Source organism: Siniperca chuatsi, linkage group LG7, assembly GCF_020085105.1.
Source record: "Siniperca chuatsi isolate FFG_IHB_CAS linkage group LG7, ASM2008510v1, whole genome shotgun sequence".
Lineage (NCBI taxonomy): Eukaryota > Metazoa > Chordata > Actinopteri > Centrarchiformes > Sinipercidae > Siniperca > Siniperca chuatsi.
Genome location: NC_058048.1, coordinates 4,073,751 through 4,100,825, shown reverse-complemented (window position 1 = coordinate 4,100,825; position 27,075 = coordinate 4,073,751). Strand labels below are relative to the sequence as shown.

Genomic DNA, 27,075 nt, shown 5'->3' with positions numbered 1-27,075 from the left:
ATCGCAGACATCACTGTGGGAGTGAAGCAACCAGTCTGAAGTGCCCCATCATCCCTGTTCGACACCAGGCGTGTTCACTGGAGAATTCCTCCCCTCAAGTAAGAGCAGAGATAGATGAGAGACAAGAGGGGGGAGAGCGACGTGTGTATCTGTACATTGTATGGTGTTGTGTATTTTTTCAAGTCTGAACATGTCAGGTTCATGTTGAGCAGGAGATTCAGTCTGCGGTCCTTGTTGACAAGTCGTGGCTGGTTGACACATTTGTCACATCCCCAAAGACTCTGAGGAATTCAACAGTGTTTCCATTTTGTCAGAGCAGCCTGAACATGAAACACACGGAAACATGTGAACACACACAGGAAGGGAGGGATCTACTGTATCTCCATGATTTATGAGTTTCTTACTGAAAACTGCCATTCAAGTTCGAAGACAGCAATAGGTGGCATTATGTTCATTTCAATGAATATCAATTAATATGAAACAAACTGGAATTATTCTTTAATTGTTGAATCATTTCAGGATCTATAAAACCAGACAGGAAACAGTTTAGATTCAATTTAATGGGAAAACTTTATCAAATTTGACCGTAAATAACAACAACCTTGACTTAAGGTCCACTCCCTAGTTTTTTCCAGAGCTTTCAGCCACATCTCATGACGTTTCTCAGTGGATGGAGTTTGCTTAGTTGGAGCTTGCAAACGAACAGAGCACACTGATGAAGTCCACGCCTTGAACACATCCCAATTCTGTGCACAAGTATTTAAACACACCCTATCCGTTCACTTCCCTTCCGACTCAGTTTTCACATCCATCATCGCACTCCTCCATCCATCCGTCCACGACCCCGATTTTTCCCCTCATCCATTCACCACTCACCCTTCCTCCCCCATCCCTTCATCCACTTCAATATATAACTTCAATATATAACTTATATCAATATATGATATATATACACGTTACATAATTTAAATAAATGATTTTTTCAGCTATTAGAAATGTATTTACATGATATGTATATATACATATCTATATATATATATATATATATATATATATATATATATTGGCCAATTTAAAATACATAACCTAATTTAAGTTAATATTAGTTCACTTTGGAGTATGAACTGGTGGGAAATACGGGCCACGGGCTTCACAGGTTATAGAAATGTGGGTTACATAAACATAAGCCTACACCTGTCACCCAAGATGAAGATTATAAATGCAGAAATCCACGAAGCAGAGGTCCGTTCAACCCCCCCCCCACCCCCGTGACCCGGCGCTGCCGGCTGGGTGTGTGCAGTAGTTGAGCGTCCCTCCCCCCGCCCTGGCCCGCCCTCTCTGCTCAGCTGTCTGTGCTGTACTCGGGCGAGCAGCGATGCTGTAGATGCGGCAGACTGCACACTGTTTGACACTTCATGCAGCAGCCGGGGAGGATCGCAGCATCCTGACAGACACCGCCGAGGACAACGAGACTTCAGCCCGCAGCAGTCAGTGTAAGCTCTGCATTCCGCTTTCTTTGTCTCCTCTCTTTGTTGTATTAGGTCCTGAGAAGTGTTACTGTTTATCTTATATGACTCATCTTTCCCTGTAGTGGATGTGTCACAGTCCAGGCTGTCCTCTGTCCACTCATACAACTCTGTCATGTGTTCCGTGGGTTTACGCAGGACTTTTAACAAGCTTCCAAAGCGAAAAAAGTAACATACAGTGTATTGTAATGTATTCAGTCCAAGTAAAGCGCATAAACATGAGTAAAAACACCTAAAATGTTTTTTACATCTTGTGTAAATGTGTACTATAAACTATGTCGTAGGCTATTAACTTTGAATTAATTAACAATATTAATGGGACACTTCAGTTAGTTATTGTTCTTGTGATATGCATCAATCTATAATATTACTTCAATGAGTGAGTTTGTGACATTGCCTTTAGCCTAGCTAGAAAAAGAAAACTTGTTGAAAAATATTTTAATTTGAGTTGTTTGGCTGATATAAATAATTGACTGACCTAGAGTTTACTGTCCATCAAATGCCTTTGCCTTGTAAGACCAAAGAAGCTGGGAGTCAATATCTTTTGTCTCACAGACACATCAAATGATGTTATAGTCTTTTATTTATTAATGTGTTCTTTTGTGTCCCTTGATTGCCTCTACATATTCAATTCAATTCAATTTTATTTATATAGCGCCAATTCATAACAGAAGTTATCTCATTGCACTTTTCCTACAGAGCAGGTCTAGACCGAACTCTTTATAATATTATTTACAGAGAACCAACAAATCCCACCATGAGCAAGCACTTGGCGACAGTGGCAAGGAAAAAAATATAATATTTGACTTGTAAAAAGGAATGCAGATCCTCCTAAACTAAATTTATTCACAGTTTTTTAAACTATTCATACTCAAACTCTTACAATTAACAGTTAATGGCCCTTTTAGAGCAACGTATTTTTTCATATTAGCTATTATTTGCCCTGTAATGATCACTGATCACAGTTGAAATAAAAGTGCTGAAACGAGTTGAAGATTCAGCTCAAGTTCAGGTACTGAAAGGAGTTGAAATGTCAGTCTAAGTGCAGGTGATGCATTGAACTGAAAGTGTCCGTTGAAGTGGAAGTTCTGAGAGAAATTAGTGCCAGTTTAAGTGTAGAAACTGATATTGATATTGTCAGCGCGTTCGTTTATTTGCAAAAGAAAAGTCTGGAGAGAAGCTATTCCTTAATTTGGCATTTATTAAAGAATTGGAGGATCAAAAGCATCTTGTACAAGGATCTTTTCTATTCAGAAAACCACAGTCAGCAAGCTGTTAATCTGTAGCCATCATCCTAAAAAAGAATGCTATTCTTAACATTACACAGAGTTTTAAATGAAAAGGTACAACTATCTGATAGGTTTCTACAGAGGTGGGGAGGAGCTGTGCTTTAGACTTAGCTCTCCCTTCGGTGGTGCACAGGCTGGTCCAGCCTCTTGGCACACAAGTCCACCCTTCGTGTGGAGACAGCGTCCTAGTGGAGGAATCCTACACTTCCTCTGTTAGTAAGTTGCTAAAGTCTCTGCTTCGTTCCCCAAAACTGATACTTTTCCTCTCGTGGTCATTACAATACATACTGTCCTCAGTATATGATGTTCTTTCTGATGTCCCTGTTTCTTTGTATAAATGTAAGCCTGTTTGCAACAGCTAATCAACTTTTCCCTGCAGTCAGCAGTCTGCAGGACAACACTTTAAATTGTTAAGCCTCATGCCCTGTGTGTGTGTGTGTGTGTGTGTGTGTGTGTGTGTATGTGTAAAAAAGTTTCAACATGTTTAACATATATTAATATAATAGGCAAGCAACCTTCATTTTTAATTCTCACAATATACAGTAAGCCAAACCAACAACCTGTCCGATACAGGATGTTTGAGGCTGAGACCGATATTGATATGTGAGAGTTTATACTGTATATGTATATCTATATCGACAGATATTATTTGTCTTTACACAACCCATAACATAAATAAACATTCTTGATAAGCCTCCCTTAATATTTTCTTTTGGTGGTGACGCTGTTTCAAAACATATCTTTGGCATTTCTGTACTTCAATTTCTTGTCATTTACATATGTTGGCTGACACATACACTGATACCAATATGTCTGCAATGAGCCAATATCAGTTGGGCTCTAATATATAATATAAATTTATTCACAGTTGGTTTCTTTTGTTTAGTTTTTTCACACTAATGTCATAGTCAAACTCATGCAATTAACATTAAATGACTTTTACATTAATACACACACATTAGCTATTATTTGCCTTGTAATGATCATTGACATACAGTAGTGCTAGTAGTTTAGTCCTTCTCTTTACTGATCACTTTATCACGTATTAACTGTTCAGCTGGGATAGTTTGCTACTGTAAATGATTTCCTTCTCTTTGAAATTTCACAGTAAAGACGACCCTTCCCCCTCTGTACCTCAACTTCTGTCTCATGAATAAAAAGTGTTAATGGAGCCTCTGTATGCTGTAGCTTTGTCCAGGAATGTACATGAGCTTTTAGGGGGTTTTTTTCTGTCAAAGCCTCTTCAGTGAATTAGCTCTCATTCTTACAAAGTCATGGGAGACCAGCACTGTTAACATACTTCCCTGGGTCTGATCTTAATATTCTTATGTTCAGTCTTCTCAGCCAGTCTTACTAGGAGGCTGCTGTACACTGGCAGAACAATCAGACAGTATTTGAGGGTTAAAGAGGCTGCAGCAGCCATGTGTAGCTGTTCTGCCTCTTTTCTGCATGCTGTTGCGTTAACTAAATGTTAGCATTCAGTTGACACAACAGTACTAATTCTTGCAGCGCATACAGGTACAGTACTTAGACAAGACTCACAGCAGGCAGTGAGTCATCTGTTTAGAGGTACTCATTAACACTACCTTCAGCCTGCACAGAACATGCATTCTCATTTATGTACAGTTGTGTGGACAGTGTCTCAGCCATATTGTGTGTGACTGTAGGGATTTACTAAGTTTAATATATTAAGCAAAATACAACCAAAAGTGGGTAAAAGAGGTTAAACCAGACTCATTAAATTAAATCTTGTGGAAGGGTCATTACTGAGTTGCAACATTTAAAGGAGATGAGTTTTCCCACAAAGAAGAGATGCTGCTGCACTTTTTTTCAAAGACAATAATTATAGTTGTTCATCAACTCAGTGGTATCACCTTTAAAAATAGTGAATTTGAGATATATTTAACCTTAAGATAAAAAATACTGTAGTGTTTAAAAGCTTACACATAGTCAGCTTAAAGTGGTAAACTTTGGTAGAAGCCTAGATTATTTCATAGATTCCTGGCTTTGATATAACTGTAGAAAATAAAGTATTGTGAATCGTTTTCATCAGTTGCACCTTTATTCGCTTTTATTGCATGGTGATTTTCAGACCTGTTTTGTGGTGCAGTAAGTGTGATCAGAATGCGAAAAACACATCACTCCATGTTTCCAACTCATGGAGCACAGGATTAATAAAAGAAAAAAATTCAGATGCACATCAATGCCCGGCAGCAATTCAGGTTCAAAATCACTATTGAAGGGGACTTTCTGTGAGAATAAATATTGCTATTAAACTATGGACCACCTCCGGCACAACAACAGTGATGCCTTTTACAGTTTTGCTTTCGTTTGGAATAAGTGAAAGTAGCTAGACAGCATTAGAGGCCATATACACCATGGCTGAACACGGAAAGAAAAGACCACTTACAAAAACTAAAACACTACAATCCAAAGGAAATGATGTCACTGTGCGAACCAAGTGATCTCTGGGAAATGCAGCACAAACAGCAATAACTGTGCAGGGAAGAATCCAGTATCAAATACTGTTACACTGTTGGATATAATCTCTCAATGCATTCTAATTACCTCAACATCCCTCATCTTCAGTTTGTGGTTTCCTACATTTACCAGAATGACCCAGAAACATTCCACCCAAGAGAATAAAGTCCCTGCTGCTTTCAGATTCTGTGTATGTCACTGGTATCAGTAGCTGGTTCTGAAACAGTTTCGTGTTGAAGGGTGAATTTAACTTTGAACTGAACATTTTAGTCTGCTGCTGCATGATTTGTGGTGAAAGAGGGTTTTGTAGGCCTTTCATAGTAGCTTTACACACTACGCTTAGCCCTGTGCTAAGTTTTCCCAAGGTTTACAGTTCTGTTAAAGACAATCCTAATCAGATCCTACATCATTAGTTATTTCACACTTACCACGTAGTATATGTGATTTCACCAGTGGCACACTTTCCCTGACATTTTACATCTCCCAAAACAAAGGGTTAAAATCACCTGTGTGAATTAAGATCATAACCAAACACTTGAAATATTCATCATCAAATAAAATCTCAAGAAGTCACACCCTGTCAGCCTTAAAAAATTGTAACTATGGACCATAATTTTCAAGTATAAATCTTTAACCCAGTAACAGAATTCCTGCACTGAGACATTGATTGCAAAGATTAAATACATATACAGATGACAAAAACTGTATTGTGTAACATTTAAGATTAGTTATCACAGAAAGAAAACTGGCTCCCTAACCTTACTGCCACACAACCCTTGACTGTGTCTTACGAACTTAAAAGTATGTTACTGTTTTCCAAAGGCTCTGTTTTCCAAAACCAGCATTTTAGAATGTATCTATTCAGTTTAGGGCAGCAAAAAATGTTGGCTTTTTGTGGACAGAGGGCCAAAATACAGAGAAAAATGTGCATTTTCAGAATTAGCTGGCTTAGTGTGAATGTAGTCTTAAAGGAACAGTATGACATTTTGGTAACAACACGTCCTCATACCTAAATGACAGAATAGGTTGTTTGCCAGTGACTCCCAAAACAACATGAGAGTACCAGCAACAGCTGTAACGGACCTTCATCGTCATGGTTACATAAGTTAAGTTACGTCACGTGACTTACTAAACGGTCGCAGATTGGTTAGGTTTAGGCGCCTAAACTACTTGGTTAGTTTTAAAATATCATGGTCTGGGTTAAAATAAGTATGTTACGCAGCTCAGCTGGTAGAGCGCATACCATATATCCTTGAGTCCTTACCACGGGCCCTTTGCTGCATGTCATCCCCTCACTCTCCCCTGCTTTTACAGTCTCTCTCTACTGTGACTAGCAAATAAAGCAGAAATGCCGAAAAAATAATCTTAAAAAATAATAAGTACATTAGTTACGTTAGTTACGTAAGTTACGTAAGTCACAAAAGTCAAGTAAGTCACGTGACTTAAAGGTCCAACATTCAACATTTAGGAGGAGCTATTGGCAGAAATGGAATATAATATTTCTAAGTATGTTTTCATTAGTACATAATCACCTGAAAATAAAATCGTTGTGTTTTCATTACCTTAGAATAAGCCTCCTTCCACGGAGGTCGCCATGTTGCACTGCCATGTTTCTACAGTAGCCCAGAACAGACAAACCAAACACTGGGTCTAGATAGGGCCATTTGCATTTTTCGCGAGTTTTGCGGCCACCATAGTTTCTCCTACACGCTTGGAAGGGGAGGGTGAGGCGAGCGGTATTCAAATGGTTGCACTGCAATTTCACTGCTAGATGTCACTAAATGCTACACACCGGAACTTTAAGTTACAATAAGTCAACGTTGACTTCTGGTTTCACATGGGACACGAACAGCGGTCTCCTGGGGCAAAGTCCTGGAGACGTAACATAAGTCACGTGACGTAACAAGTTAAAATAATTCAACGTTGACTTCTGGTTTCACATGGGACATGAACATCAGTCTCCTGGGTAAACGTCCAGCTGGGAAATGCCCTTGTTTGTTTTTTTGCCGAATTAGATGAAAATATCTATACCATTCTAGGCTATATGATCGATATTAAGAGAGTCAGCAGTGACTTCCTGAAGTCTTGTGGTCACGATGAGAATGCCAGGTAACCAGGGCGAATTAGACCAGGGCTCAGAGATGCAAGTGTGAAAAGCCTAATTGATAGTGGGTCAGAGTTGGCTCCACGTCCTGCTGACTGTGGATACTGACTTTAACTGAAAATAATCTACTCTACAAATAACAACCAGAAGCAGAGGGGGCTTTATGTGCGGATCGCATAAGACTGTTATGAGTGATAATAGATTGGGCAGGCTGGGTCATAAAAATGAACATTGCGATTAATGGCGGATGGGTTGCGGGTGGTTGAAATAGGGTGAAGCGTCTCCCCATTAAGAGAGAAGCTGTGCACTTTTATGCACGAGGCACAGCAGCGTAACTTAATTCATTATTTAATTCTTAATTATTGTTCTGTGTTCTTCTACACATCCAAAAGGTCAAGTAAAGCAGCCGTCCTGATAAATCCTGAGCTCCATCAGAGCTGTCTAAAAATAATTATTTCAGAAGCTAAAAGTTTAATTCTGTTTCCTCTTGAGAGTTCCCTGTCCTGTCAAGTTTATAACTACAGTTTTTAGTTTTGCTGCTTAAATGTCCCACCGTGTTATTGTGTGCATACTGCCGTAATTATTTGGTATATGCTATATTGACCTATGAATAGATTCGCTATGTGACAACCAGAAACTAATGTTCTGTTATGAAATCTGTTATGACCACGCCCCAGTGAGGGTGTTGTTTTTATTTAACATTCAGTCTGTAAATACAAACACAGTGAGATTATTTGAATGTTTTTTCTGTGTTGTCAACATGCTCTGACCTCGTTATGTGTTACCTTATGTGTGTTTGGGTAAAACATTTCGGTCAATGTAAAAGATGCTTGTCCTTGCATTTATTAAGGCTACACCTAGCTAAGTGATTTCTCCTTGTGTTTTTAGTCAGATTATAAGGAATGCGACGAGAATGCACAATTTTTGTGATTTTTTTCTTAACATTTTCTCCCGGGGAACATACCACCAAATGGTTTCACATTTACTATACACGACTACATTGCCACTTTCGAGTAATTTGGTGCCCCCTGCTATAGGCCTCGTGCCCCTCTTGGATATTAGTTCTAGAGCCAACACTGTAGTGGGTGTTTGCTTGAGCTATATTTCATAGCATTATTAAGTGCTGTAAACCAGAGCGCATAATACAACAGGGTATGTGCTCTTTTTTTTTTTTGAGAGACTTATGGCACACATTTGTAGACTTTCTGAGTTCTGAGTTCATTCCAATTAAACCAGGTAATTGGCATGATTTTTTATCATCACTTTGATGTCTCCATTTAGTTGTGACCACTTTATTTGATTCTAATGGGCCTTTAATCCAGCTGTATTTCGGCATCAAGTCTTAAGAGTCAGATACAGGTGTAACAGTGATGAACTGTAGATAATCTGAAGCGGTAGGATCCCAGGTCACTGAGTTCTCTGCCTTTCCTCTCTCTCCTCATTGGACAGTTCCTCTCGTCCAGAACAGTGCAGGCCCATCCAGGTTGACTCGTGACATGTTGGCATACGCAACGTGTCTCTCTGTTTCCCTGCCTCGTCCTTATCAGGACCATTTGACACCCAGAAAAGACTTTTCTTTGGCTTCTCTCTCCTTAAAATGTGTCTGCGTGGAGGTGTGATCTGGAGGGCAAATGAAGGAGCAGTCAATTCCCATACATTAACTTTGGCTTGGTGCTTGGTAGTGTACCTGAGTCTGCAGATTTTTTCCCAAGCAAGTAACTCCATCCCCCTCTGGCTCCAAGCAGATCAAGGGTAGAAAAGAAAGTTGATTTTAATCCCCAAGGGGATTAAGAACCCCATGAGTGATTAAATGAGACTTCTGTCTCAAAAAGGACAAATTACTGTACCACCTCAGACTTGGGAACCGTTTTTACAGTGGTCTGCTCAGAAGAAAGTAGATTAGACGTATCTCCATTTCGATGATCATTAATCACCTCGCGATCACAGGAGAGATTGCATATTTCTGCTGCTTAGAGTCCTGCCTGGACAATGGAAATGGATTCTGTCTGACGTTGGTCATACCTAAAATATCTTTTTCCAGGAAACGTATATAAATTTCCATTGAAGCTGGACTAATAATGAACTATCACCAGTAGAGGTGTTCAGTACACATACGAACAAATCTTTAACATCAAATCTTCAAGCTGAACTGACTATACTGAATCATCTGTGCCAGTGACCAAAATATTAGCCATTTGCACTGGAGGTCCCCTTAAAATGATACTCAGCTTATGTACGATGGTGTGATTTTTCGTTTTAGAGAGATTAGTGAGACTTCATCAATGAAGTATTTCATTAGGCATAGGCATAAATGAAGATAGGAGATAGGACAGGATCCCCTGGAGTCTAGACACTGGTGGTGGTGGTGGAGTGTTTTGTACACCCAACCATCCACTGCTACCTCTTCTCTATGACTTTTCACTGCAGTATAAGAACATCAAACTACTCCCAAACCAAAAACCCTTCCCAGTGAATGGAATCCGGGCAGAAACTAACTGGATTGTAATTCATATGAGACATGGTTGATGAGAGGCCTGACTACAAATGTCTTTATCATAAGTGATATTGAGCTGTCTGTACTTACCAGGCAATGGGATCCTACTCAGACACACATGCTCGCTCTCTCTCTCTCTCTCACGGACACACACACACACACACACACACACACAGCCTACTGAGACATGCTGTTACTCACCACTGTCTCTGCATCATCAGCACTCTGCAGACATTCAGCACTCTGTCTCTTCCACCTGGTTACTTTATGTGTGTATCTGTCTATTGACACTGAAGCACTGGTGTGGCTCGGGAACAGAACTGTGAGAAAATCCATTAGAAAGAGTTGAGTTAACCTTTATAAGCTTACATGCTAACATGCTCACAGTGATAATGCTAACATGCTGATTTTAAGCAGGTAATGGTAACCATTTTCCCAATGTTAGTTCATCATGTTTGTATGCAATTTGCTAATTACAACTAAAAACAAAGTACAGCTAAGGTTGATGGGAATGTCATAAAGTTTGCAAATATTTGGCATGGACATTATACCATAGTCAGTGAAGTGAACTCTATTAAATCCAAGCTGACCATCTGCACTTCAGTCATTGCTTCATTTAAAATCAATCTGGAATAGACAGCCAAATTCATCTCTCTTCAAAAACTTTGGCAATCCAATGTTACCACTTTTTCTAGTGAACCTTTACAGTATGTCGCCAGCCTTTGAGGTCAGGCCTGTTCTTGTATCTAAACAGATCATCTCTCTGGAAGCTGAACGCCATACTGAGCTTTATATGTTCTGTATGTGTATTGTTATTGTATTATGTGTATGTGAGCATGTGTGAGTATTTTGTGCGTATAGTGGTCATGTTCTGTTGGTAGTAAGGGCATGTCACCACCACAAAAGCAGATACATTTGAAGAACTATCCTTTCCTCTTTGTTTTGGCCTTCCTTCCATGCCAACACTGGATTCTCCAGCTGTGAAAATGGAGAAAAAATGCCAGACTCATGGTAGTGTGGACGGGAAAGTTGAGCTTTATAAAAGAAAAAACCTGACATATTATTAAGAATCCAAACAAAGGTCCAGGCTGTGTTTGTTTTGGCATGTCTTCCAGTGGATATTCTTTGACGACCATGTATTCGTTTATTGCCTTCAAAAGCAGTTACACTTCATGATCACTCCGAACAACTGTCACACTCATTCATGAGCTGTACGCTTGCTGTGTTAGAAACAAACACTGAATTGAAAAAGGGTAAAACGTCAGTTAACAAATAGCAGAAAGTATTTTCCTTCTCTTCTTCTGTTTTTGGGCATAAAGTTAAGCTGCTGACTGGCTCAAGTGCCCTTCTGTTGTTTCAGTATGGACTGAGAACCTTTATTAAATGACTTTCAAATATGCTAGCAAGGTGCAGGTATAAAATTTGACACGTCAGCAGATAATGAAGCATGACTGATCTCGTTCTTTTTCTGAGTTTGCCTTTCTTACCTTTACTACCTTTTATCCTTCTCTTTGCTTTCCCTCTTCCCTAGCCTTCCTCCCACAGACAGAAAGCTGGTATGGACAATAAGGCGTTGGAACCTGAGTCTGTGAGCATCCCCATGGAGGAGGCCATCATGTGTAATGGAGGAGGCCAACCTCAGCAGCAGCAGGAAGCATCCATGTTAACCCACCTGAAGAAGATTGAGAACCAGATCACTGAAGCACAGCGTTTCTCCCACCTACCCAAACGCTCAGCTGTGGACCTGGAGTTCATCAACCTTTCCTACACCATCCAGGAGGGACCGTGCTGGAGGAGGAGAGGTACGCTTTTTCAAATTCTCAAAGACTGCGAACTCTACTTGAGTGATGAACAGCATTCTTCTAAAAGACATTCCTTAATTTGGTGTTTTGATGATGGTGGTGGAGAGCGCTGTCTAACACGTCGCTTCAAATTCTCCCATAGATGTCCGGTTGAGCCCTCATGCCCTGAATGGAAGCATCTGTATTGTTGTTTATTTAGGTGTTTCCTTCGTCACCTGTCTGAATGTTTTAAGTATCAAATACTCACCACGTGTAGGCTTGAAGGGTAGCTCTGAAAAGTTGTTATCTTGCTGCTTTGCAAATCATGGTGTCTGTTGTCAGCTGGGATTCACAACCATTACAATGAATTCCAATGTCAACCCATTTCCATGGTGAAAAAAAATAACAAAATGTCCAAAGAAGCGTCTTGGCTGTGCCCAAAATCACTCCCTATTTTCTTCTCAGTGCACAGTGTTTAACCTCCACCATTTTATTTGAGTGTCTGAATTAAGACAACAGAGCAGCAATTTTGGCGCAGTGACCACAGTGTATGTTGCTGGTCACATGACCGGCCATAGCCCAGGAAATACTTTTTTCCCCATACACAATCATTACAAAAGGAACAGCTGTATAACCATGAAAACATTTCATGTAACAAACATCCCAAAATTATTGTTTTATCCAAAATATTAAAGTGACTCGTATTATCAGGATGTGTTTCGGTCCAATAATATTCTAAAAATCTCAAAGACCTCTATCAGTATTTTTATGGCATTCTTATGTGCGGGGAGCCAGCAGGAGGTCAGCCTCTTACAGCAATTAGTCTGTAATGTGCATGCTCTATGGGCCCAATAACTCAGAAGCCCACAGAAATATGTTTTTGGTGTATGCAGCCAGTGAGCCAACTTCATATTACATTGGAATGAATAGGGCACCATCTTGAACACCATCCAGTTGTCTTAACGCATCCATGGTTTGAATTGTGTTAAAACACTAAGAGCGTAAAAGTTGTGCACTATACTGCCCTCACAAATTCCCACAATTGGATAGAAGGTACTCTAATTTTCACCAAAAATGCTACAATGCAACAATGATGTGATAATGACGATGATTCATAACCAATATGTAGCAAAATATGGCTATATAGACAGATGCTGTTTGTTGCTGGCACAGTTTACTGTTTATGTTCATTTGCAACCAGTGTAAGTTAACATAGTTGCAGCTATCCATGCCAGCATCAAATGTAAGCTATGTATTTAGCCATATTTTTGTATGGCCACGAACATTTGGAACATAGTGATCATATACAGATGTGGCAGAAAATATTGGTACCCTTGTATTTTATTAAAATAATGCACTATTCACCCTGAATAGTGTTGAAATTTAAAGAGCTTTTATTAACAATACTTTTGTAGTGGAACAAAACAAAAAAGTTGTGAAAATAACTGAATATATGCTTATTCTTCTAATTCTAAAAAAGAACCCCAACTACTGTGAAACATGGAGGAGGCTCAGTGATGCTTTGGGGTTGCTTTGCTGCCTCAGGATCTGTGAAGGGCACAATGAAATTAAAGACTATCAAGGCATTTTGGAGTGAAACATACAGCCCACTTTCAGAATTCTGTGTCTTAGTAGCAGGTCATGGGTCTTCCAGCAGGATAATGACCCCAAACATACATCAAAAAGTACCCAAGAATGGATAAGAAGAAAACATTGGAACATTGTGAAGTGGCCTGCTGACAGTCCTGATCTGAATCCCATTGAACTTGCAGGTGTGAGATAGCACCCATCAAACCTGAGAGGCCTGGAGCAGTTTGCTCAGGAGTTGGCTAAACTACCAGTGGAGAAGTGTAGAAACCTTATTCAGAGTTACAGAAAGCAAAGGCCTCCTACAAAATATTAAGTTAAAAAGGTACCAATATTTTTGGCCATGCCATTTCATTTTATTGAAATAATATGTTAAGTTGTATATCAAAAGCAAGTTTCAGTTATATTCAATGTGAAATAAAGAAGGATGGATACCATATATGATCAGTTTCAACTTAATACAGAGAAAATTGAGGCTTTTTTAAAAAGGTGGTAGGGTGCCGATATTTTCGGCCACGGCTGTAGATGGACAGTGGAAAAGTGGACTATGCTGCAGGAGGGATTTCAAAGGTTTCTTTGGACATTGTGATACATGAAAAGATTGAAATTTATTGTAAGTGAAAAGAATTCAAGCAGCCAACTTTCAAGCTGACATGAGGTCAGTCTTTGCTACTAAAAGGATATATTTTGGGTGAATTATTACCTCAAAACTTTAGTGCTTCTACGATACAAAACAAATAGAAATCTGGAAATGCCCTGTGTTGTTTGGTGTGTGATTTTAGATCTGTTCAGTCAGTTCAGTTGTGTTATGAGTTGTGGATCAGACATGGCAGATTTAGGATGCACATATCAGTTTTGCCAACATCTGGTTAAAAGTGGCCAGGAATAAGAAGTGGTAGCTTAATGCCAGCCTTGCTCTGTTGCTTCTATCTGGCCCAGCAGCTACAGCGAGGTTAATAACTCACCTCCATTTGGCTCTGAGTGAGAAAATTCACGTTACTGGACATATTTCTCCCTCTCATCCTTAGTCTGTTTCTTCCTGCCCGCTCTCTATTCAAAAACATTAAACTAAACCAGGAGCACACGACTGACTGACTGACTGACTGACGGAGGCGTCCGGCAGTGAAACTGATGCTTACAGTTACTGTAGCAAACCCTGATCTTTATTGAGCTTTCTTGTCGGGATCATTTCCCCACACAGAGAGAGTGAGTGAACAGAAGAGGGAGCAGGGCTGATTGTTTCTGACACACTGCCCTCCCCATTGATTTCACACACAGGATCAGTGGACACTGCACAGTGGAGTCAGACAGCAATATGCAAATGCAGTAGCAGTGCACGTGCTACCATTGTGTGTATTGTAATCAATACAGATCGAAGTCATTTACTGTAACCTTTTGCACTGAAGGTAATGATCCACGTGCAGCTCAGGCTTCAGTCCCTGCATCTTCTGTTAAATGGATATATATTTTGAAATACACAATATTTGCAAGCATGTCTTCTGTGCAGATGCAGTAATAAATATTGAATTCCCTTCGTTAATGATTCTGATCACATTTAGGTTAGCACATAACACAATGTACAGTCGGTGTGATAGTCAAGTTGTTACATTTATAGCAAGAGCTTTCACATTGCAGTTTTATTGAAGGAACAAAAGTGCTTTCCATATTTTAGTAAGGATAAAGCCCAGCTGGCCTACAGACCAGTACTGTAAATATGCTGATGTTGCCTCTTAGAGCATTCCACACTCCAAACCAAAAACTTGGACAAGCCACACAAAAGTGACATTTGCGTGGGTTGTCCAGGTTTTTGGTTGCTTTATCGTAAGTATTTTCAAACAGTATGTTTTGGTTTTACAAGAGATAATGCCTAATGGATGAGGATTAACTACTTGATTTGACAAATGTGCATTTGGTCATTTTCAATGGGAAGCATCCAGAACTGTCCCCCATGGAGACAGTCCCCAAACAGGGCTTCAGGTCAACAAACTCATGGGGAACATTAATATCCACAGCAGATTTCATGGCTTTTTGGATGCGAGTTGTAATTATATTTTGCTCTGGAGTGTTGGACAAACTGACCTCATGCTCCTAGGGCCCTGCCTCCAGTAGAGCAAAAACACAAGGCAGACCCTACGTTTTGTCCAGTTTTGCCAGAATGCCGTAGCTACCAAAACTAAGCAAGCAATATTCACCCATTCTCAAATAAATTGCTCATTAATTACACTTTTCACCCAAAGCAAGAATTACTGTTTCAGTCATAAGATTTAGAATAGTGTAATGTTTTCCATTTCTCCTAAAAGTGCAAAGGGACAGTGTATGGAGACCTTTTCAGGAAATGCGTACACGCTGCTGTAGACGAGCATGAATGAGAGTTAGATTACTCAAACTAGCCGGTCTCACTCCATGGGTCTGATAAGTGTATGCTGTGTGTGTGTGTGTGTGTGTGTGTGTGTGTGTGTGTGTGTGTGTGTGTGTGTTTGAGTAGATCCTGAGGCTTCCAGTAAGTGCTGCACTGTCTGAGGTCACTGTCTTTAGGTCATCAATAATGTAGTTTACCTGGTGAGCCAAGTCCTTTCAATCAACATATCCAACTTATTGAATAAACATACAAGCAGCAGCTGAGGAAGTGAGTCAGATAATATGTTTCACCATTACTAAACTATGCATTTACTGTACCTCTTATGTTTTAATTTATACATCCATGTTAATAGATGAAATCTATAATTGGCTTTTTCTGGTAAAAAAAAAAAGCCATTTAATCTATTTTAAGAATTAGCAACAATCAAAACTTACTTCATTACCCTCCTTTTGTGAAATACAAAAAAATATTCTGGAGGTACAATAAAGGCATGTCTCCACACTCTTAGCAGCATTAACATAGCGTCAGTGCAAAGTAATTTCTTGGAAATGTAACAATATTACATTGGATTGAAACCCCTGGACTTCTAGATCCAACTACATAAAATCTAGTTGTTTTTATTCTTTGCGTTTTCTGCAGCATAGTACAGATACTACGCCTCTCAAAGGTCAGAATCAGATCAGAATCTGGCCAAGTATGTGTACACATACAAGCTGCTCTCAATGTTACACACAGTTCCAATAGAAATGGAGATAGACAAAGATAGGTCAAATAAACATAGAACTATTATAAACATACAAGTAGGTGAAAAAATAGGTGAATATATAAATATATATCAAAAGAAACAATGACAAACAACATACCATGTTTATATACAAGTAAAGTGTTTCTCTAAATTGTAAAGAAGAATACAATAGTGCAAAGAAATAAATATTGAATGGCTATATATGAAGTAGGTAGATATGTACAGTACATGCATGTATACATGTCTACAGTATGTACAGCGTGCAGGATTTAAATGTGACTGTAATGGATGATATGTACATGTTAAAAACACGGTGTATTTTAAACTGTAAATATATAATTTAGAATTTGTAGGTAAATGGATGCTTAAGTGTTCCAGGGTTACTGACACTATGACTGATTTCATCAGTGATAGCCTGTGGAAAGAAGCTGTTCCTGTGTCTGGCTGTTTTGGCATTCAGTGCTCTGTAGCGCCTCCCAGAGGGGGGAAGGCAGAACAGGTTGTGTTCAGGGTGTTTCCTGACTCTGGACATGTATAAGTCCTGAATGGAGGGCAGGTTGGCACCAAAAAGTTTCTCTGCAGTCCTGACTGTCCATTGTAGTCTGTTCTTGTCCTGTCTGGTGACTGAGCCAAACCAGACAGTGATGGATGTGCAGAGAACAGACTGGATTATTGCAGAGTAGAACTGGATCAGCAGCTCTCGAAGCAGGCTGAACTTCCTGAGCTGGCGCAGGAAGTACATCCTTCTGCTGGGCCTTTTTGTTGATGGTGTCGATGTTGGACGCCCACTTTAGGTCCTGGGAGATTGTGGATTCCAGAAACCTGAAGGCTTCCACAGCAGACACAGTGCTGTTGAGTACGGTGATGGGGGGCAGCGTTGGGGGGCTTCTCCTGGAGTCCACTGTCATCTCCACAGTGTTGCGTGTTCAGCTCCAGGTTGTTAAGATCGCACCAGAGGGCCAGCTGTTCAGCCTGGTTGTAAACATTGTCTTGTTGGAAGCTGATGCAGCTGAGTGCTCAGAGTAAATACTGTTAGACTTTAGTGCAACATTTGATACTGTACAGCGTAGGGTCCATACTCACAGACTAAAGCAGTGGGTCACACACTGGTTCTTTTCCTGTTTGACTGAGAAAATCAGTAGCTGGGTTTTTCTGACATTTCTGATATTTTTGTACTGAGAAGTACATTTTTATAAATGTACATAATGGGCCTTCAGGAGAGCAGATGTGATGCACCGTAATGGTATAAAGTTGATTTTGATAGTTTGAGTTGTAACTTTGCACCGATTAAGACTGAACTAAAGGTAAAGTTACTAAAGTCGTTTAAGGTGTTTGGGGGCACCCGGATGGTGCGGCAGAAACTTGACCCATCAAACACATTCAGCAGTGCTGGTTGGTGTGTGGGAGGCTGGTAAGGGATCATGTCCTTGCTGCAACACTAGCGACTTCTACTGGTTGTTTTGTCTGCTCTGTCTCCTTCTGTCTATTATCTATCCTCCCCAAGTGCAGAGGGAATTGGCGAATTGACCAAATTACCTTTCAGAGCTGCTATCTAGGTGTTGTTTGAGTCAAAATTGTGTTGTTAATAGTGTATTATCTTCAAAAAATATGTGCATCTGTTGAATTGCTGGTGTTTCAGGTGCTAAATCCCAATTAGCTGCTGACAAGGGCATCATCTCCTTTTAAGTTAGTTTTTAAATGTTCCTTTTTCTGTAAGGCCTTTTATATCCTTTTGATAATTTTGTATCCTTGTTACCATGTTTGATATTCATTTTTCTTATCCCAATGATCGGATCTATTTATTTTACCTTTAATTGGCCATTGTTTCTATTAATATTATCATTACGATGACTTAACTTTTACTGTTCTTCATGGAGCCCTTACAGGTAAATTTTTAAAAGTGCTGTGTAGATAAAGGTTATTCTAGGTACTTATTAATAGGTGTGTGTACTTCTAATATTTTTGAGGTGTTTAGTGTTCATCATTTTGAATTGTAGTATTTACTCTTTCTATGTGTTTCCATTTGTAAGTGACACTTGAGAGTTAGTATGTTGGGGAGCAATATTGGGGCCCCCACTATAATGTTGAAGTAAGATAAATGAAAGTGATACTTTCCTTGTTATTGTTGATAAAGCCATTCCGAAGTGGTCAGTGCCATCAATGCCCCCTATGTTGTTCCCAGGTTTCAAAGCCTTACTGAAGTGCCTGTCTGGGAGGTTCTGTAGTGGGGAGCTGATAGGAATCATGGGGCCCTCAGGGGCTGGGAAATCCACCTTAATGAACATTCTGGCTGGATACAGGTGAGAGTGCCAAAATTACCCTCTATGTTATGGTTAAGTAAAAGGGTTGTAATCGCATCCTCAATATTAAGAGACAAAGTAACTCTTTCTCATCTAGAAAAGCCATTTGTGGACAAACCACCAAAAGCAGGTTAGCTCCACAAATAGGAGAAATTAGCTTTCATCACAGGTATTTATGGCATAGACACTGCAATAGAGTAATTAAGGCTTTACATAACTGGTGTAGGAGCCCATGTGTTTGTGTATCATGTGTTCAGTCTATTTCTTCCACTATAGTGTGCCTAGCCCATTGAACTGTCCAGTATGTGTGTGTGTGCCCTTCCTGCTGCCCAGGGAAACAGGGATGAAGGGTCAGATCCTGGTAAATGGGAAACCCAGGGACCTGAAGAAATTCAGGAAAATGTCCTGCTACATCATGCAGGAAGACATGCTGCTGCCACACCTCACTGCCCGGGAGGCCATGATGGTGAGCTGTTGCCGACAGGCTCATAGCACAGCCAGGAAAATTTGAACTCATCAAGTGTGCTTTTATTTTGAAACATTTTGTTAATGATGATATTATTTTTTTAAATCCTGTCTGAACTCGTAATGAAAAGGTTGGTAGTTATTGTGCCAAGATGCAGCAGGGATGGTCCTGAGACTGCCACCTATTTGCTCTCTTTGTACAGTTACAGTTAAATACCTGTTGCACTGCTGATGTTGTGAGATTGTTGTGAGATTGTTGCACTGCGAGATTATGGCACATTTTTTCCTCTTTGCTGCAGGTTTCAGCCAATTTAAAGCTGGATGAAACTATGGATGTGAAGAAAAAACTGGTGAGCTAAACAAAAATCTACTAGCTTAACATACACAGAACAAAAGGTAATAACAATAATACTTGCACTACTTGAATACTGAATCTTGGCCTTAAACACACCAAAGTAAAAACTAAACTTAACCAGCCAATCACAGTTAATATGGAGGAATGCCCACTTTCTGTGGACACACTAATGTACCCAATTTGGGTAAAGGGCAAATTCTCCAGGTAAATACACTTCACTTTGTAGGTTGCATAATGTACCTACTCAAGTATTTTTAAAAAATCAAGTATTTTTGTTTCCAAAATCAATCTATCAATCAAGAGCTGATAGGACATGCTGGCCTTACATTGCAACATGCAAGCCAAAGCTTTCACCAGTTACACAGTTGAAGGTCCATCGTGTAGGATTTAGTGGCATCTAGTGGTGAAATTGCAGTATGCAACCATTTGAATACTGCTCGCATCACCCTCCCCTTCCAAGCCTGTAGGAGAAACTACGGTGGCTGCGAAACTCTATCTAGAGCCAATGTTTGGTTTGTCCGTTCTGGGCTACTGTAGAAACATGGCAGCCTCTGTGGAAGGGGACCCGCTCCCTCTGTAGATAAAAACGGCTTATTGTATGGTAATGAAAACACAATGATTCTTATTTTCAGGTGATTATACACTAATGAAAACATACTTATAAATATTATATTCCATTTCTGCCAACACCTCCTCCTAAATGTTACATACTGGACCTTTAACACAAAGTTACACAACTGTGGCAGAAATTGCCTGCCCCTGCCTTTACTAGGAATGGCTATATTTTGTCTCTGGACATGCATATTCATAAGAAACTAAAATGAAGGCAGAGTAGCAGATTGGGCATCCTGCTGGTCCCGGGGGAAAGAGATACATACCATGTAATGTCCCAGATTTGAATCCAACCATAGTCCTCCCTCTTGGTCGCACTTTATTTTACGGTACACTACTAAGACGTAATAAGCCGTACTTTATATCAAATTAGAGCAAAAATATAAATATGTTCTTTATTAGACAGTAAACAAACACAGTTTAACCCTAATTAGACACCTTACACCTAAATTATGCTGTAATATTATGGTGGTTTCTACCTCATATAATGCTGTATTAGACCCAAAATATACCATACTTAGACACTATTATAACAAATTATTCTCTAATTAGAAACCAAATAGGAGATCCAAATACACAATTAGACACTATTTTACAAGATCGTCTATTTAAATCAAATACAATATCAAATCCAAAATATGCTACAGTTAGATCCTATTCTACCCTTACTACCAAATTATGTTATATTAGACAACACATTTAATGCTGCCAACACTGGCCTATGATAGGTTAAGTAGACAACACAGGCTGTAATTAGACAAATTTAATGCCATATTATATCGAACATAGCCTTTATAATAGTCAGACAAAACACAGAGAGCTCAGAGGACAATACATTTATTTGGCCTTTATTTAATTCAATTCAATTTTATTTATATAGTGCCAATTCATAACAGAAGTTATCTCATTGCACTTTTCCTATAGAGCAGGTCTAGACCATACTCTTTATAATATTAATTATAGAGACCCAACAAATCCCTTGAGATATAATATTAATAAAGTAATAATAATAGGAATGATAGTCATAGGAATAATAATGATAATAATAGTAATAAGACTAATAACAACAACTGTAGTAGTAGTTGTCGAGCAGGAACACGGGGGCAGCAGGTGGCCCACAACCACAGATCCAGACTCTGCAGATCCGGAGGCAGAATTACCTGCTGAAAGCAACAGAAGGAGGGAGGAGAGAAACGAGAAAGCGCAGAACTACGGGAGAGAGAAGATGTCGAGTTAGTAACATGTAACATGTAGTAATGAGATAAGAATGCATACAGAGAGAGAGAAGGAGAGAGGAGCTCAGTGCATCATGGGAAGTCTCCCATGGCACCATAATTAAGGGATGGTTCAGGACTCACCTGAGCCAGCCCTAACTATAAGCATTATCAAAGAGGAAAGTCTTAAGCCTACTTTTAAATGTGGAGATGGTGTCTGCCTCCCGAACCCAAACTGGGACCTGATTCCACAGGAGAGGAGCTTGATAACTGAAGGCTCTGACTCCCATTCTGCTTTTGGAGACTCTAGGAACCACAAGTAACTCTGCATTCTGGGAGTGCAGTGTTCTAATGGGGTAATACAGTATTATGAGCTCTTTAAGATACGGTGGTGCCAGACCATTAAGAGCTTTGTAGGTGAGGAGAAGGATTTTAAATTATATTCTGGATTTTACAGGGAGCCAGGGCAGAGACATGTAACACAGTTTCACTTTCTTACAGGGTAATTTGTTACTCATTAGAAGAAAACTGCAACGTAACTAAAGTCAAACTACATCGGGTCACATCTGGTTGCTACATGTCCCTCATAGCCTGGATGTTCTCCGGAGTCCCGTGGAGTTTGTAGGTAGTAATATATAGTAATACGTGCTTCCTTGACAGATGCTACATACTATGTATATATACCAGTTTAGACATCAGACCATTTAATGCCGTGTCACTATTTAATTGCATCTTTATTTTCCACTGTTAGATCTTATTAGACTTTCGTAGAGGGTAATATGTGACACATTACAACAGAACTGTACCGTGAACTAAAGTGAAATCATATATCTAACCCTAAGCACACATTAAAGCTGTATTGGTGTAACGACGGGTCGCTGAGATTTGCATATATTATTACACAGGTTAAATAAACACATATGGTATTTTAACTCATTGATTGATTGTTTCTGTTCTCCTCCTCCCAGGGTGTTCGGGCAAAAGAATTCCCCGGGGGCATAAATAAATACATTACCTCTACCCAATTCCTGCTTGCTGTTACCCTGCTGGAATTATTAATGGGTGTGCGACTATCATAAAGGCTATGTCCGATATAATATGGCATTAAATTTGTCTAATTACAGCCTGTGTTGTCTACTTAAGCTATCATAGGCAGCATTAAATGTGGTGTCTAATATAGCATAATTTGGTAGTAAGGGTAGAATAGCGTCTAACTGTAGCATATTTTGGATTTGATATGATATTGTATTTGATTTAAATAGACGATGATCTTGTAAAATGAAAGAGAAAGAAAGTGGCGCATTTAGCAGCTGAAGAAACTGATATCTTTAAGTGGAGATCAAAACAGAGCTAAAAGGAGAGTGAATACTGGATTTACATTAATCAGATCGCTAGAAAGACAACTTAAAATAAATAATAGCTAGAACATTCTCTTTGCTAACATGTTTACCATATAAACTTTATAACATTGACATTTACAATCAATGACATTTACAATGTCAGTGTTGTGTTTCCACTAAACCGCACATGGCCAAAAAAAAATCTACTAATACAGCTTTAAACAGTGTCATTTGTAGTGAAATTATTGCTGGGGATTTTTGTTATTTATTTTCTAATATCATTGTTTATGTAGCTCAAAATGACCATAAGATATCTGTGTGGATGTATTGTGTTCTTAATCACTATCAATGACTCAGTGATTATGTCATCAAGCGTTAAAATACCTTGTATTTTTGAATGCAGCACAATTCTAAAAACCCACTTAATTTGTCTTAGTTGTAAGTTAAAAAGATTAGCTGTCATTTCCGTGCATGTGTGTGGGCGAGCAGCCTAGGAAGTAATTGTTATAATTGCAATTTTTGTTTTTACTGTATGTCTGCATCACTTATAAGCCATAGTTTTGTGGGTACAAAAGTAAAAAGAAAGGCTTTTTATTTGTAAACGGACAGGTTGGGAATTCCCTTCTCTCTCTGACTTTCTCCATCCAGGTGAATGAGATTCTGACTGCATTAGGGCTCCTTGACTGTGCTCACACTCGTACCAGCTCGCTGTCAGGTGGCCAGTGTAAACGGCTGGCCATCGCCCTCGAACTGGTCAACAATCCTCCAGTCATGTTCTTTGATGAGCCCACCAGGTGAGACAGACAGATGCTGATGTGCTGATGATGCCTAGATTTAGACTTAAAGGGACAGTTCAGCCCAAAATCAAAAATATATATTTTTCCTCTTACCTGTAGTGCCATTTATCCATATAGATTGTTGTGAGCAGTTTCATGTAGGAACTATCGGTAGAACGAAAATAGTTCATTAGACATTCATTATACAGTACATTGCTGTTGAGTTTTCCAAATGTATTTCTTTGGTGCTTTGAGCACCACAAGCCGAGTGCCATATAGTTTTATTATATAAGAAAAATACAGCCGATATCTCCAAAACTCGGCAACTCACACCAGAACAATCTAGATGGATAAACAGCACTACAGGTAAGAGGGAAAATATGTATTTTTGATTTTTTTTGGTGAACTGTCTCTTTAATAACTATTTAGAAGTCTTCAGAAGAATTTCCATTTTTATTGTTTGATATGCACTTCCATCAACTAGATATGTGTCAATGAAAATGCTATGTACAGTAGATTTTGACCCTCACCATATTAAGTCAATAGGCTACTGCTGGGGTGTCCAGAGGAAACAGTGTGTCCCAGCTGGGACTGGAATACAATACAAAACAATTTACTTTGCCAAGGTCATTAGTTAATGGACAAATTGTAAATGTGAACACTGGGACTGAAAATTAGAATTCTTTTGTTCCAGAAATGTCAAAATTGTAGTAGTTTCATTTGGTCAAGACTGCACATCTGGCCGCATATTTATAATGAGTCTTATTTCAGTTGGACATATGGTGTTGGTAAGACTTTTGAAACCCTAAAGATTATACTACAGTAATTATAGTGGTACCATCTGGAAAATATGATCAGTTGGACACTCTGGGACCCTAGCTCTCTGACAAGATAGACATAGTTTTCTGTAGTTAACCTCAGCCTTCTTAAAGGATCATTTAGGTTTAGTAAAGCTTGGATCATATTTTTAGTAGTTTTAGTAGTAGTTCCAGTATTTGGAAGAGAAAGCAAGGTGAATAGTACAATTACTAACCAAACGGTCTGCCCAAACATCTACCAAACCAATGTCCTTGTTAAACTTTGACCTAACATACTAAACTTAGTTGTGTGCACATTTTCCAGTGCAACAATGGATTATTGTTAAAATGACTGTGCGTTAACGTTCAGTTTTACCTCCAAATAAAATGGTATTGATAATCTGGCTAAACTTTTGGCTTGTTTACAACCTGACTGATCAACTGAATTATCAAGTTTCTTGCGTCATGGGACTTAACGTTAGCAATATCACCATGTTCCAAGATCTTTTAACTTGGTGAGTAGTGTTAGCATTAATGATAGAAAGAAAGGTCAAGCCTATGAAAATACACCCAAGTTGGAATAAAATGGAATTATCCTTTAAAAAGGTTGATTTTGCAACCTATCCCTACCCATCAGCCAAAAGAAGGAAAGCAAAGCTTGTATACCCATCACTGAACTTAACACCAAAACAAAATCAGTTCACCTTAAAGAATATGAACGCATATTTGCTTTCTTAGAGTTAGATGAGAAGATCAATACCACTCACGTCTGTACACTAAATATGTCTCTAAATATGTACCGCTTAGCTTAGCACAAAGACTGGAAACAGCTAGCCTGGCTCTGTCCAAAGGGAACAAAATCCGCATACCAGCACCTCTACAGCTCACTAATTAACACGTTACATCGTTTGTTTAATCCGTACAAAAACCAAAGTGTAAAAACAATTTGCCGTTTTATGGGGGGTTACGTGCCAGACAATTTGTTAGCCAGGACCAGTTGCCAGGCAACTGGCAGAGACAGAGTTATCGGTCCCGGCCAAGAACTAGTCCACTACGTAAAACAGCAAATTGTCATTTTTACACATTGTACAAATTAGACATGTGATTGGTATTCAAAATTAATCAATAAATGGGGTCATTGTCATGATAGCTCAGTACTTATTTGTTTATGTTTTCTCCTCAGATAACTTCCCAGCTGCTCATTCGTTTTGTCCCTTCTGTATATCTCTCTCTGTTCAGTGGCTTAGACAGTGCGTCATGCTACCAGGTGGTCTCACTAATGCACTCTCTGGCACTGGGAGGACGGACCATCATCTGCACCATCCACCAACCCAGTGCCAAACTGTTTGAGATGTTTGACAAGGTACACATCTGTCAATAACTGAGGACATGAATGGATGGCTGAACATTCCAGTTTCTGTTTATTTAATGAGAAGCTATGGGGCATGCCAATACTGCAACATTTTAGACAGACACTGGCTGATAAAAGAAAATAAATGACATGAAAGGTTGTTTACTTGTCAACTTGAATAATTTTGTTCTTCCACAGCTTTACATTCTTAGTCAGGGACAGTGCATCTACAAAGGCACAGTCCCTTACCTCATCGGCTATCTGAAGACTCTGGGCCTTTATTGTCCTACCTACCACAATCCTGCAGACTTTAGTATGTCCACTTCTTATTTATTCCTGTATATACTACACTTTGCTGAGGATGATCTGAAACATTACTAATTCCTTCATTATCTTTATGTCTTTCTGCTTTTGCCTCTGGTTCAGTCATTGAAGTGGCATCAGGAGAGTATGGAGACTTAAACCCTGTGCTGTTTGAGGCAGTCCAAGGTGGAATGTGTGCATTAGAGGAGAAGAAGAACCAATGTGATAACAATGGCCCATCAGTCTGTGCAACAAAGTGCTCGATGGTACGTAGTAGATAATGTGCTGCTGTACTGCAGCCAAGGCTGGATTACCAACTGGGCAAAGTGGTAAACTGTCCTGGGGCCTGGGTGGCAATTACTTTGTGGTAAATTGAATAATTACTCATTTGTTGTAATGCTGTTTGTAACATTGAGGATATCGGTTAAAGAAAATGTGTAATTGGGAACACAGAATGGGGAAAACACTTGCAACTCTATACAGGTGCTGGTAGGTGGATTTTGTTGCCTTAGGACAGAGCCAGGCTAGCTGGGCCCAACAGGGCCCAACAGTGTTTTGTGATGTAGGGTATATATTATAGACACATTTGTCAATGTTGTGAGATTATCTGCTTCCATTTTCCCCAGGATGCCGGACACATAGAGAGCCATACTTTTGCCACAAGCACACTAACACAGTTCTGTATCCTCTTCAAGAGAACCTTCATAACTATATGTCGAGACCAGGTGGGTGATAACATGTTCAAAAATATTGCATAAATATTATAGCTGTGCACTGGTTCCAAACACATGGAAAAGGAATTATCAGGAAAAATACCAGATTAAGTCATTTTAAAACAGTGACGTTACCAAAAACAGGCAGTTTATTATCCAAGTCTGAGACCGGATGTTTATTTTTTCCTTTTGTTCTGTTCTCAGGTTTTGACCCACCTCAGACTGATGTCCCACATTGCCATAGGTGTGTTAATAGGCTTGCTCTATCTGAACATCGGCAATGATGCCAGCAAGGTCTTTAACAACACTGGGTTCCTCTTCTTCTCCATGCTCTTCCTCATGTTTGGAGCGCTCATGCCGACCGTGTTAACCTGTGAGTCTCATCGAGGGGAGGGAATTGACAATTGTGCCAATCAACAATATCCAATTTCAAAATCCCATGTGTTGGATTGATATTGACAGATGTATGTGAACATTTTTATG

At 39.4% G+C, this 27,075-nt stretch overlaps 1 protein-coding gene across 4 annotated transcripts in view; it reads left to right on the top strand.

Moving 5' to 3' along the window:
* The first annotated feature begins 1,340 nt into the window (after nt 1-1,340).
* Nucleotides 1,341-27,075, top strand: part of LOC122879330 (ATP-binding cassette sub-family G member 4-like) — a 31,352-nt gene continuing 5,617 nt past the window's right edge. For 2 of the 4 annotated variants that reach the window (XM_044203308.1, XM_044203310.1), the window contains exons 1-11: nt 1,341-1,493; nt 11,426-11,696; nt 18,549-18,666; nt 19,000-19,132; nt 19,431-19,481; nt 23,301-23,446; nt 25,465-25,588; nt 25,775-25,889; nt 26,003-26,145; nt 26,506-26,604; nt 26,797-26,965. In XM_044203308.1, the coding sequence (XP_044059243.1) occupies nt 11,453-11,696; nt 18,549-18,666; nt 19,000-19,132; nt 19,431-19,481; nt 23,301-23,446; nt 25,465-25,588; nt 25,775-25,889; nt 26,003-26,145; nt 26,506-26,604; nt 26,797-26,965 (1,342 nt within the window). In that variant the 5' untranslated portion in view covers nt 1,341-1,493; nt 11,426-11,452. Of the gene's footprint in view, nt 1,494-11,425; nt 11,697-18,548; nt 18,667-18,999; nt 19,133-19,430; nt 19,482-23,300; nt 23,447-25,464; nt 25,589-25,774; nt 25,890-26,002; nt 26,146-26,505; nt 26,605-26,796; nt 26,966-27,075 lie in introns of those variants that run through there. The other 2 variants (XM_044203309.1, XM_044203311.1) reach the window with 2 other exon arrangements.